The 13991-nt window shown below is 38.0% G+C and overlaps 1 protein-coding gene across 1 annotated transcript; it reads left to right on the top strand.

The window, feature by feature from the left end:
- The first annotated feature begins 1028 nt into the window (after positions 1-1028).
- On the top strand, positions 1029-5197 carry LOC137738317 (pentatricopeptide repeat-containing protein At2g34400). The gene is made up of 4 exons (XM_068477954.1): positions 1029-1948; positions 3032-4047; positions 4743-4830; positions 4918-5197. The coding sequence occupies exons 1-2, from the start codon at positions 1029-1031 to the stop codon at positions 3969-3971; spliced, it is 1860 nt and encodes a 619-aa protein (XP_068334055.1). The 3' UTR covers positions 3972-4047; positions 4743-4830; positions 4918-5197.
- Positions 5198-13991: the final 8794 nt, after the last annotated feature.

The following is a 13991-nucleotide window of genomic DNA, read 5'->3' as shown; positions in this document are numbered from 1 at the left end:
ATGACAAAAATCGGGTATCCCGAGTTCGACGTGAAAACGAAGGTATCCTTACCTGAAATGGGTATGGTTGAACTTCTACGGACCTCACGAGCATGAATATGTACTTTGTTTCTTCGATCTGTGAAGATTTGGAGGGTTTCTAGGTATGTCCGTATAAATGGAGGTGAAAATGGGAGAGAGAGGGCTCAGGACAGGGGGTGCAGGGCAGGGAAAGGTGAGGGTGTGTGGGGGGAAATGTGTGTGGTCCACAACTAGCCAAACCAAACTCAAAAACAACCACACAGCGAAAAATCACACTAGGGGCAAAATCGTCCTTTCACACTTACGGTTTGAAAATTCTGGAACGGGCTGTCACATTCTTATTGTAACTTAAATCATATGCACTATAAATAGGACCTTAGGGTTAGTGTATTTTGTGCGGCAATTTGGTGAGAGTCAATTTGTGGGATTTGAGTTGTGAGAGTTTAAACACTCTTTTGTAATCTCCGTTTGTTTAATGAAATTCCTTGACGTTAATATTGGTAATTTGTTAGAATTCACTTCTGTTTCCACAGTTTATAAAATAATCACTTAATAAATATAAGAATATTTAAAATAACACATCTTTGGGACGCATAGCGCCCGTAATACAAAAATGCCTCTCGCATGCACGTTAGTGCATGCAGAAAGGCTAGTATTTAATTACACTTGTGGGACCCAGGTATGTGACACATCAGCACTTAACAGAAGTTTTGACAGAATTGTGACGGAAGAATCACATTGATTTGTGACATTCATTTTCAAGGACTACATTGATCAATTTTCAATTTCAAGGACCATCTCGATGGGTTGGATCAATTTCAAATATTATTTGTGATAAAAACCTATTTCAAATGATTGAAAATTATCTAAACAAAACCCTAAAACAATGTAAACTGTCAAAGTGCAAGATTTATAAGCTAACAAATAGCAACAACCGCCACAAAGCAAAGAATAGAAAGTGGTACTTAAACAATTGGATTTAGAGCACATTTGAACGGCACAAAACAATGCTCGGAGCCAAAGTCCCTCCACGCCTCATTACCCGCCTAAACCCCTTTTCAAAAACCCCAACACGACTCAATCCCCCCAACCCAAACCAATCCCCCCTTCTCTTCGAAAATCTCTTACACCTCTTGAAACAATGTGCCTCCACCAAACAGTTGAAGCAAATCCACACCCAAATGCTCATAAACTCCGTCGACAAACCCAACTTCCTCCTCCCCAGAATCATTGACCTCAAAGACTTCACTTATGCCTCCCTCCTCTTCTCCCACATCCCCGAACCCAACGACTACGCCTTCAACGTCATGATCCGCGGCCTGACCACCACATGGCAGAAATATCAGCTTACTATTGAATTCTATTACCAAATGAAGTCTTTGTATTTGATGCCCAATAATTTTACTTACCCGTTTGTGTTCATCGCGTGTGCGAACTTGTTGGAGTTGAATCATGGGCGTGCAGCGCATTCGTCGGTGTTTAAGACTAGGTTGGATAAGGATGGACATGTGAGTCACTCGTTGATTACTATGTATGCAAGGTGTGGTGAGTTGGGTTTCGCACGGAAAGTGTTTGACGAAATTTCTGAGAGGGACTTGGTTTCGTGGAATTCAATGATTTCTGGGTATTGCAAGATGGGCTGTGCTGGGGAAGCTGTGCGGTTGTTTTGCGAAATGAGGACTGATGGGTTTGAGCCAGACGAAAGGACCTTGGTAACAGTTCTTGGGGCGTGCGGGGACCTGGGTGATTTGAGTTTGGGTAAGTGGGTGGAGGGTTTCGTAATTGAGAATAAGTTGGAGATGAATACATATGTGGGGTCTGCGTTGATTGGTATGTATGGAAAGTGTGGTGATTTGTCTTCAGCGAGGAGGGTCTTTGACAGCATGAAGAAAAAGGATCGGATAACCTGGAATGCCATGATTTCAGGGCAAGTAACTCTCCCTCAAGTATAGTTTATATAAATATATATATATATATATATATATATTTTTTTTTTTTTTTTTTTTGTTTATACTGCTCCCTGCAGGCCTGCAAATGCAATTTGAGGATAACGCAAAGGAAATAACTTTTTTTTATCAGTCTTAGAATGTTAGGTTTTGATGATAAAAAATTAAATGGGAATATAACATACTTCTTAGATTCAATAGCAATGTGATTTGAACAGCAAAAGGTTATAACAATGTCCAGGGTAGAAAGAGACTAGGGTTACAGGAATGTTCTGTCTTAACACGAAATGGAAGTACAGAACTGGGATTGATGTGATGAAGAAGGAGAATGAGAAAATGAAGCTTTTGAGCGCTTTTTCACATAGATGCCTTGCACCTTGGGTTAGATTATATCTCACATTTAGTAGATCATGAAACATAAGTATTGCGCTCAAATCTTTGTATGTTGAAAATCTCTTCAGATTATTAAAATAACAAAAACGGAAGGGTAATTTCTTTGACATAAATGAACTAGTAGCTACATTTGGTTGTAGCAAAGTGTGCCTATTACAACATTATACTAGATTAGTTTCTAATTACCCAAAACAAAGTCTGGTAAATTGTTTTGGGCACAGTTGCACCTACTTCTCTATGGAAAAATATCTATGTGAGAGGTTCCCTTTGGTTGAACTGAACATTTTCTTCCATGGGAGTGCAATTTTTTAGGAGGTGGCTGGGTTGCTTTATGAAAACTATTTTCATTTGCCTGCTGTTTGGTTTAACAATAAGCACATAAGAAAGAGCAATATATTTATGATGGTGTTCAACTTGGTACTCCCATACGTTCACACTTCGCACTACTTTGTACTTTTTATTGCTTACAGAAGTTTTCTTACGCATCTATTAAATATTTTCTGACTGTTATTGACCCTCAAGCCCCTTCAATATGTCCCTGGAAGAGGAATCTGGTAAAAACCTATGGTTATCAGATTCTAATGGGATGACTTCAATAAGTATGTCCAATTCGACAATCAGCAGTATACCATCAATATATATTTGTAAATCATCATTTTCATACATGACAGGTATGCACAAAATGGAATGTCTGATGAGGCAATGGTGCTCTTTGATGGTATGAAAGAGGCAGGTGTCAATCCTGATAAAATCACGTTGGTGGGAGTGCTGTCTGCATGCGCCTCAATTGGTGCCCTAGAATTGGGGAAATGGATCGACACATATGCAACTGAACGAGGCTTACAACATGACATTTACGTTGGTACTGCATTGATTGACATGTATGCTAAGTGTGGGAGCTTAGCCACTGCTCTAAGAGTTTTTGAAGACATGCCCCAGAAAAATGAGGTTTCTTGGAATGCCATGATATCTGCCCTTGCTTTCCATGGGAGAGCACATGAAGCAATATCCCTATTCAAGCGCATGACAGAAGGTTGTGCATCTGTTCGGCCAAATGACATCACATTTGTAGGATTACTTTCTGCATGTGTTCATGCTGGATTAGTCGACAAGGGTCGTCAGTTGTTTAATTTGATGAGCTCGTCATTTGGGCTTGTTCCAAAAATAGAGCATTACTCTTGCATGGTTGACCTGTTGTCGCGTGCAGGACTTGTACATGAAGCTTGGGACTTCATTCAGAAAATGCCTGAAAAACCAGATCAAGTTGTACTGGGGGCGTTGCTTGGTGCCTGTAGGAAGTGTAAAAATGTAGATGTCTCCGAGCAGGTGTTGCAGTTGCTTCTTGAATTAGAGCCTGCAAATTCTGGAAACTATGTTATCTCATCAAAGATATATGCAAATTTAGAAATGTGGGATGATTCAGCTAGGATGAGAATGTTGATGAGACAAAGAGGTGTCAGTAAGACTCCTGGTTGTAGCTGGATTGGGAATGAGGATCAACTTCATGAGTTTCACTCGGGTGAAGGCTCAACAGAGATTCTCGATGTAATTAAATTACTATATGAGGATCTGAAGATTGAAGGTTACATTCCAAACATTAATTCTGTCTAGAGAAACGAGGATGACGCCCTGCTATGCATCTGGATCTTATCAACAAAACGACATGTTTATAATATTGTGATGCCAGGTTGGTGAATTAAAGTAATTTCTCTTTCTCTTCTGGCATATTTAGCAATGTTTTGGGGTGTAAAGTTGTGTGATTATTTTCTGGTTTGCAATTTATTTGTCCCTCCCTTTTCTGCATGATTAGTTCATTGGGCAGCTAAAAGCTTTAGGGCCCGCTTGGTACCCTACTCAATAGTTTTCAATATTTTTATAAAACTCAAAAACTTGTTTGGTATGACACAAAATTGTTTTTGTCTTAGCAATTTTATTTTCAAAAAAAAAAAGCTCTTTGCCAGCAACTCCTTGTTGGAGCCGAAGGAGGGAGATCGAGATTGAGACCGGAAGAGATAGGGCAGAGAGCGGAAGAAAGGAGATGGAGAGAGAAAGAGATAAGGGAGAGAGGAAGAGAGGGGAGAGAGAGGAGAGAGAGAGAGAGAGAGAAAGAGAGAGAGATAAGACAGAGGGCAGAGAGGATGAAGAAAAGAAGATCTGGAGAGAGAGAGAGGATAAGAGTGGGTTTTAGTTTTGAATTCAGTTTTTCAAAATAGTACTACGAACAAGAATTTAGGCTTGGGACTCAAAAATTGTTTTTGAGTTAAAAAAAATTAGATTCAAGTTGAAAACCAAACAGGTGCTCTTAGTTTTTAAGATGTGTAGTTTAGAGAATCAATAAAATTAAGGGGTTATTGCGCATCATATTTTTGTTTTTTTTTTCAGTGTGCATATTCAGAGAAATGGATATGACTAGCCATGGAAGAAGAAATTAAACTAAACTGGCATTGGATTGAACTTCAAAGGTCCAAAGGTGATGCACGATGCAGTCATTTTCTTGGAAATTATCGCTTCCAATATTATTTGTACCTCTTATGCAACCTTTGTTTAAAACGTGCAGGTTACCCTCACTGCTGCTGATTTAAAAGGCCGCGACTGGACGTAATGGTCCTTGTTGGCAGAAATCAGCAATTGACTGACTAGGATTTACATTTCATTGTCCTGCAACAATTGTACATAGCTCTCCCTACGTCTCTCTTCCTTCATTTCTTTGTGTGTTGTTTTCCTGCTTTACTTTTTACATATATGGCTTCATAATTCTCTGGTGAGGTGTTCGTAGCGGTGATAAGAGATCACCATCATGCTGGTGTGATTTGCATTGTCATGCATGCTTCAAGTTTAATCACGAGGCCCGCGGAGAATAAGTTGACTTTAGATTTTAGAATCAACTTGAAAATTTGCCCGCACTACTGCGGGCTTTGAAATCATAAGACCATCTCCAATGGTGACTTAAAACCTAAAGATATTTAGCCTAGAAAATTTAGGTTTTAGTCTAAAAACAGTTTTTCTGCTAAGGCTAAATTTTTTTTAAATTAATTTAAAAAAAAAAATTTATGTAGATTATCCTAAATTAATTATATGAACATTTTAACCTAAAAATATTTAAATTCCGATAAATTTTGAAAAATCACTAAATCAATACATGAAAATCATGATAAACCACATAAACTTAATACAAACGACATTTAATAAACCCCATAAACTTAATACAAATGACAATTAATAAACCACATAAACTTAATACAATCGAAAACTCATAAACTACATGAACTTAATAATGATATCCACCATCTTGACTTGGTGATGGACTTGGGTGATAGTCTTGAGATGAATCATCTTGAAATATACTCCTTGTGGCCTTCTTTCGTAAAATGTCCTTTTGCTTACCACGTAAGTATTTCTTCCTCTCTAGAGTGTATTTGTCGAGGTCCTCCATCATCAAATTAACTTCGAACCTTTCTTGCTCCCTATCCCCTTCTTCCTTCATGCCAAACGCATTTGGGCAGATTCTTCTTGCCGAGAGATATGGTTTTCGTTCAATCTTACCATTTCGCTAGCAAATTGTGCACGTATCGGATCTTGGGACTTACCTTTTCTCTTTGCTTCCTTTTGCTTATCTCTACCTGGGGGCCTTTCAAAAGAAGAAGTTGGGGTCATTTGTTCGACACCTTCATTCTCGGCAAAATTCACACCTTCATTGACATCATTTAGGGGTGGGACTTCACTATGAAATAATCTTCCACATTGTTGGTTTGCATCGGTTCCCCACCTCGGACAATCATTGAGGATGTTCCAAGCATGGTGCAACTTAAAAGCTTGATTTTTTGGTGTAGTTCTTGTCTTGTAAATTGTTATTGCTTTGTCACCCTATGCAACAAATATATAAAGACAATTAGTTGCAAAATACTATTAGTTGTCTTGTACATGACAACTAAAATACCAACAAAGAAACTCATAATTTTTTAGGCGCCCCTTCCACTAGGCATGTCAACCGTGGCTCTTTCCAAGCTTCCCTTCCACAAAGTGCACGCTTTGTTGATAATCTTCCACCAATCATAAACACCACCAACTTCCCTTCAATTGGCGTTGGAGTTTTCATGGAACTTATCAATGATTTTACCCCACAAAACCTTTCTATTTTGATTCGTGTTGACGGCACCATCTTCGCTAACAGAAATCCCTGTCAAACATAAAGTAATATCTTCGTTAAAGGTCCAATTATGACATCTAACATGCCCTTTTGCCATCTTGAAAAATTTGGAGATGAGAAGAAGTGGTAGAAAGAAAAATTGGAAGAATTGTAGGAGAAAAGTGAGTTTTGTGTGGATGTTTGAACAAATACATAGGTATTTATAGAGTTTTTTGTTGAATTTTAAGTTAAATAATCTTTTTTTTAATTATTTTAGCCGTTGGATTTAAATTTGGACCGTTAGATCTTTATTTTTTTACCAGTTAGATTTGATTACATTCGATCTAAGTCGTTGGATTCAATAAATATATAAATATAAAACTAAAAAAAATAATAATTTGAACCTAAACCGTTGGATTAACCAACAGCCCATTTAAACATAGCCGTTGGATGATAAAAAGTAGCCGTTGGGCTACTTGATGGTCTGACAACCGGGGGAACACCCCCACGTGTGCTTGTCCATATTTCAGCAAAGCCTAGTGCGTGCAGCGCGTAGGTGTGTAGGATTTGGGAAGTGGGCTTCACAGCCCTGGTTTCAGTCTCAGTTGATTGGGGCCATTTTGCTTTGTGGCCTAAAATTGGGCTAGAATTTGACTCCCTTTTGGGTTTTAGGTTTTAGGTTTATTTTAGGTCATGGGTTGGAGTGGATTTTTTTTTTGGGGGGGGGGGGTGGAGGGGAGGGAAATTTTAGGTTTTAGCCCACCCACCATTAGTCTAATGTAAGACATGCATAAATAATTTCGACAGAAACACGTACAAATTGTTGATGATGGCTTTGATCTTTCTCAGACTTATAAGTTTGTGTTGTGGAGCTTGGACATGCATCGGTCTCGCAATTCGGGTAGTAAAAAAAGGAAAGAGTGTTGATTTCCTACAACTAAAGCTAAAGTCTAAAGAAAAATAAAAGGCTTATTTTTAGCGACGCCTCCTGAAACTCGATTTTGATCGTACTTTACACTTTGTAACTCAAAGGTTAAGTTCTTTGAAACTCAAAATCTGTTTCATTTTGATTTTTGAAATCTCTCTTCTCCCTGAAACTTAAGGGCCTATTTGATACTCTACTAGAATTCAACTTTTTAAACTCAAAAACAATTTTCAAGTTTTAAGCCTTAAAAACTTGTTTGGTAGAAATATTTTCAAAAACTAAATTCAAGACTAACTAAAATATATAGCATCTCTCTAAAAACACAAAAAGTGAGTTTTTAGAGTTTTTAAATTTAAAGCTCATTCATTTCTTCTCTCTCTTTCTCTCCTCCCCTTTCACCCCAAATCTCTCTCCCTCTCTTTTCTTCTTTTTGTCTCCTCCTTTTTTTTTTCTTTTTTTTTTTAATTTTAATTTTGATAGATGAAACTCAGGAATTAGTAAATGTGAAGCTTAACTTTTGGAGAGAAGTGTTGGAATCTAAAGGTTTTCGCTTAAGTTGGTCAAAGACAGAGTATATGGAGTGCAAGTTCAGTGCAAATGAAGGCTCAAATGAGTTAGAGGTGAGGATTGGAGATAATGAAGTGCCAAAGAGCAACCGCTTTCGCTACCTAGGATCTATCTTGCAAAAAAACGGAGAGTTGGATGAAGACCTCAACCATAGAATACAAATTGAATGAAGGAAGTGGAAGAGTGCATCCAGCGTGTTGTGTGACCGTCGTATGCCACTAAACCTTGGGGGAAAATTTTATAGGATGGCAATAAGGCCGGCAATGTTTTATGGCACGAAATGTTGGGCAGGGAAGCATCAACACGTACATAAAATAGGGGTAGAGAAGATGAGAATGCTTTGTTGGATGTGTGGGCACACGAGAAAGGATAAGATTAGGAATGAGCATATCCGAGGTAAAGTAGGAGTAATTGAAATTGAAGGACAGATGAGAGAAAATCGGTTACGGTGGTTTGGACATGTGAAACAAATGCCTACTAACTCTCCGGTTAGAAGATGCGATTATGGGACAGAGGTTCAGGGATGAAGGAGTAGAGGAAGACCTAGGAAGACTTTGGAAGAGGCTCTAAGAAAAGATTTAGAGTACGTGGATCTAACGAAAGAAGTGACACAGAACCCAGTGCAATGGCGTTCTAGGATTCATATAGCCGGCCCCACTTAGTGGCAAAAGGTTTTGTTGTTGTTATTGTCTTTGTCTCTCCTCTAATCCGCTCTCTTCATTCTCTTTGTTCTTTCTCTTGTCTTGAGAAACTTTTTTCTTGTGCCTGTAATACAAGTGCTACACCACTTGTTATATAAATTATGGGAAAATTTCTTTTTCATGTTATTAATATTTTAACACAAGAATCTCATCACTTGTACAGAGACATGGTGTACTATTCCGTGTTCCAAGTACATTAAAAAATCTTTACTCTCTCTCCCCTTCCTCTCTCTCTCTCTTCCAATCCTCTCTCTCTCTCTCTCTCTCTCTCTCTCTCTCTCTCTCTCTCTCTCTCTCTCTTTCCTTTGGTCATCTGTTGCTTTCTTTCCTCATCTATCCTCTTACTCCCTCTCTTTGAATCTCTTTATTTAGTTTAAGTTTTAAGATTTAAAATTTTTAAATCTCTTACCAAACAAATTTTTTAGTCTTAAAAAAAAATTATTTTCAAGAAATGTTCTAAAAAAATGATTTAAGGAATGATGAAATTTTTTGAATAGAATACCAAACTCTAAACGTCTTTCCGAGAACAGATGTGAGGTCCACCACCCAATAAGAGTAAGCTACATGTGCTAATGTATTTGATGTTAAATCGCCACTATTCGTTAAAATCAGCAATCAGAAAATATTAAGTTTAGAGAATAAATTAAGAATTTGAATTTTTTTTTTTTTTTTTTTTTTTTTGGGTTGCTATGAATGAGTTGCAGAGATGAAAAAAAAAAAAAAAAAAACCTTATTAGCCTAGTACCCGAATCAAACCCACATAATGGGGTTAATAAAATTAAGACAACGTGGAGTGAACTTTGAGTTTTATGGGGTAGAGGGGAATCAAAATCGAATTTCAGGTTGCAAAGTTGAGAGAATTTTAAGTTTCAAGAGTAAAATGACAATTTTTATTTTACATAGGATAAAGTAAGATTAAAATCAGTTCCAGAAAGCGTGGCTAAAAATAAAGCTAGAAAAAGTTTGAGTTTTATGGGGGTAGAGAGGAATCAAAATCGAATTCCAAATAACAAAGTTGAACTAATTTTGAGTTACAGGAGTAAAATGACGATTCCTATATATGGGTTTAACTGTTTGAACTTCGAATTTGTGTGTGGCCGGCTGAGATAAAGTAGTCTGACTATATGCCGTGTTTTGGCAGGAGATAAAGATTTTTTTTCATATTTAAATTAAATAAAAATACAAATGCGATCGGCAATTGTGAAATTTTGGCGGATTGTTTTTTCTTGTGCATTGCTCAATCAACGACAAATGGAGCTGCATCTTTTTCCTTTGTAGTGACTAAGCAGAAAGGGACTGTACATAAAAATACATTTGTCACTTTCAATTTCCATACGCGGATAAAAGTAAGTATAATTTCAAAGCAAAATGTCCTAATCTTCATGTCTGAACATGTTTACTAGGATGGAATGTGAATTAGTGTATTAATCCGATGGGGGTGTCGTATTGGACATGTGAACCTCGCATCAAAGACTTAACAATACATGCAGCAATAACATGTATACATATAATATAAACGCTTATGCAAAAACTATCGAGAACCCTAAATGGCAATAGGTCATGGCCTCTGAACTTTGAGCTTTGGAAGCCAACCATAATTGGACTCTCACTTATCTACCTTCCGACAAGGAGTCCATTGGATGCAAGTGGGTTTACAAAATAAAGCACCATTCTGATGACACTATCGGCTGCTACAAAACCCGTTTGATGGCCAAAGGTTACACTCAGCTTGAAGGGATCTATTATCATGATACTTTTCCCTCCGCTACAAAGTTGGTCACATTTCAATGCCTTTTAGCCCTCACTGCTTCAAAAACATTTGTCCTTTCATTAGTTGGACATTAATAATGATTTCTTCCATGACGATCTCTATGAGGAAATTTATATGGTGCTGCCTCCTGGTCTTAAGTGATAGGGGGACAGGGGGAGCACATGGTGTGTCACCTGAATAAGTCTTTATATGACATAAACAAGCATCTTGTCAATGGTTGTTCAAGTTTTATGAGGCCATTCCACTAGATATACTAAATCCAAGTAAAACTATTCCCTCTTCACAAATAAAAATGGCAAATCCTTCACGGCGCTCCTCATTTATGTCGATGATATTTTGATTACTGGTCATGATCCGGTTGGTATCAAGAAGCTCAAAACGTTTTTAAATTCACGTTTCTTGAAATAACAAAGCATCAGAAACAGCTAGAGGAGCACATCCCACCCAAACATGAAAAATCTCTAAACCAGGCACACAAGAGCTTATGGCATCAGCTACAAAATTAGCTTCCCTAAAAATATGATTCCAAGAGAGAGATTCAAAAGAAGGGGCCAACCATTTAATGTCTTCAATGATAGCTCTAATACGCCAAGGAACGCTACACTTTCCCAAGATTGCCTTAATGATAATCTTTGAGTCCCCTTCAATTGGCCTTATTTAAACCTCGAGATTTGGCCATCTGAAGAGCATCCCTAGCGGCCAATGCCTCAGCAACAATGATTGTGTTATGACCCATTGCATCCTTTCCTGCCTCACTTAGCTACCCGCTGAGTCACCAAATATATTCGTCTATTGGCAAGAGAAAGGATTTTTACTCTCAAAAAGCTCATTATAACAAGGGGGATAAAGGTTTGTATCAAGACAACTAAGGGTGAATGTACCTTTAACTATTATGACCATGGGTTTAAGCCTCACTCTTTCAAAATGAAGGACTAGGTACTGAAGGAAATACTTTTACAAGAAGGCATACGCATTACAAATGTTTTGACCTTCAACCGTTTGAGATCCTTTAGAACAGCCATTCAGCAAATATTTAATGAAGATGGAATTCAAACAACTTCGTTTGAGTCTTTTACATTCCTAGCATTTGAGCACTTGCTACACTGTGCCTCGGCAACTTGTCCTTATTCTCACCAACCAGGTGATGAAGGAACTCATCTTCGTATCACCAACCAAGTGATGAAGAGTACAACCTATACTCTAATATTCTTCAACAACTTGCCACTCTTTGCACCAACCAAGTGATGAAGGCGCTCATCTTTGTATCACCAACTAGGTGACAAAAAGTACAACCAGTACTCTAAGAAACAATTTTGAGTTTCGGTAACTTGCCACTCTTCTTATCAACCAGGTTATGAAGGAACTCACCTTCATTCCACCAACCAGGTGATGAAGAGCACAACCAGTACTCTAATAAACAATGTTGAGATTCGACAACTTGCCTTACCAACTAGGTGATGAAGGAACTCACCTTCGTATCACCAACCAAGTGATCAAGAGCACAACTAGTACTCTAATAAACAATGTTGAGATTCGGCAACTTGCCACTCTTCTTTCCAACTAGGTGATGAAGGAACTCACCTTTGTATCACCAACCAAGTGGTGAAAGATACAACTAGTACTTTAATAAACATTTTTTGCCTCAACAACTCACCACTCTTCTCACCAAATGGATGATGAAAGAACTTGCCTTCTTTTCACCAACTAGGTAAGAACAATACATCCTACACCTGTGGATTCTTAGCATTCATAAGCAGTTGAAAATTTTCAAGCCTTACAACTCGGAAAAAGCATATACAAACTCAACAAAGCCTTCCACACTCTTGCTCAAGAGTGTGGAAGCAAAATCTTTACCCGTGTGATCGTAAACTAGCGTGACGAATTTAGGGTATATATGGTTCAACAAACTTTCAACTACTACAACATGTAGATTGCCTTCCACACTCTTGCTCAAGAGTGTGGAAGCAAAAACAATGTATGTGGTCTCTCCCACATTTCCTAGTCCCTAGTTCAAAAAACCAAAAAACAAAAAAAAAAAAATAATAATAATAATAATCTGCCAAAAAAATTTCCGAAATTAATTAATTTATTAATTGTTAATTATTAATTAAGCAATTAATTAATTATGACATGTGGAGAAGGCCAACAAAGTTTCAACATATAAGAGATAACTACAACATGTAGATTGCCTTCTACACTCTTTCTCAAGAGTGCAAGCAAAATCAATTTATGGAGTCCTTTAAAATGCTTCACACACCCTTGAAGGGAGGGAGCTTCCCACGCCCAAGGGAGAAACCTTCCCACACCCTTGAAGGGAGAGATCTTCCCACATTTTGAGGGAAGGAAGCTTCCCACACCTTGAAGGGAGAGAGCTTCCCACACCCTTGAAGGAAGAGAGCTTCTCATACCCAAGGGAGAAAGCTTCCCACACCCTTGAAGGGAAAGAGCTTCTCACACCCTTGAAAGTAAAAAGCCTTCACACACTTTGAGGGAGGAAGCCTCCCACACCTTGAAAGGAGGAAGTTTCACACTTTGCCTAATTCCAAAAAATTCAAAAGCTTCACCTACAAAGTTCAACCAAAAGGCTTCACCTATAAAGCTTCAACCACTCAAGCTATGTGCCCAAAGGAACAAGCTTCACCTACAAAGTTTCAACCAAAAAATTTCACCTACAAAGCTTCAACAACTCAAGCTATGTGTCCAAAGGAAAAAGTTTCAACTATTCAAGCTATGTACACAAAGGAAAAGGTTTCAACCACTTTTTTTTTTTTCTCACCAAAAAGAAAGCAGGATTGGGCTTAAGAAAAAATACATATACTTGGGCTACATTCAAACAAAAAAAAAATTAATAGGAGCGAATTTTTGAAGTCTTTTTCTAATCACTCAAGAATATCAAGCCACCTCCTTCGGCTATCCTCTTCGTTTGGAAACTTGGGGGACTCCTACTATATGCTACTACACTTCGGTACTTAGAAGTTTCATGATTACTCAATGACTTGGATTTTTCAAGTCCCCAACCGAGAAGCTTTCCTTACTCGGGAACTTAAGGAAGCACTGTTTGTACCATACTTGACCAACCATAAAACTACCAAGCACCGATCAACATCATACCTTCAAGGATCTATTGAGGGGTTCATGTTAAGGTACCCCTGCCAAAGCACAAGAGTTTTCGTCCAACCAGGAGGCCAATCACAGTGCGACACATGTCAATGTCAGACTAAAGCTCATAAAGTCCCATATCGACTGCGGATAGAAGTTGGAGACTCTCCTCAACTATAAAAGGAGATCATTCTCCCACACCTTGAAAGGAGGAAGTTTCACACTTTGCCTAATTCCAAAAAATTCAAAAGCTTCACCTACAAAGTTCAACCAAAAGGCTTCACCTACAAAGCTTCAACCACTCAAGCTATGTGCCCAAAGGAACAAGCTTCACCTACAAAGTTTCAAGAAAAAAATTTCACCTACAAAGCTTCAACAACTCAAGCTATGTGTCCAAAGGAAAAAGTTTCAACTATTCAAGCTATGTACACAAAGGAAAAGG

Source organism: Pyrus communis, chromosome 6 (assembly GCF_963583255.1).
Source record: "Pyrus communis chromosome 6, drPyrComm1.1, whole genome shotgun sequence".
Lineage (NCBI taxonomy): Eukaryota > Viridiplantae > Streptophyta > Magnoliopsida > Rosales > Rosaceae > Pyrus > Pyrus communis.
The sequence above is the reverse complement of the archived record's forward strand: the minus strand, read 5'-3'. Positions and strand labels throughout refer to the sequence as shown.

Bases quoted from the DNA above. Each gene is read 5' to 3' on its own strand.
- LOC137738317 (XM_068477954.1), top strand. From the start codon at position 1,029: ATGCTCGGAGCCAAAGTCCCTCCACGCCTCATTACCCGCCTAAACCCC. The intron at 1,949-3,031 runs GCAAGTAACTCT...CATACATGACAG, and splicing joins TGGAATGCCATGATTTCAGG to GTATGCACAAAATGGAATGT.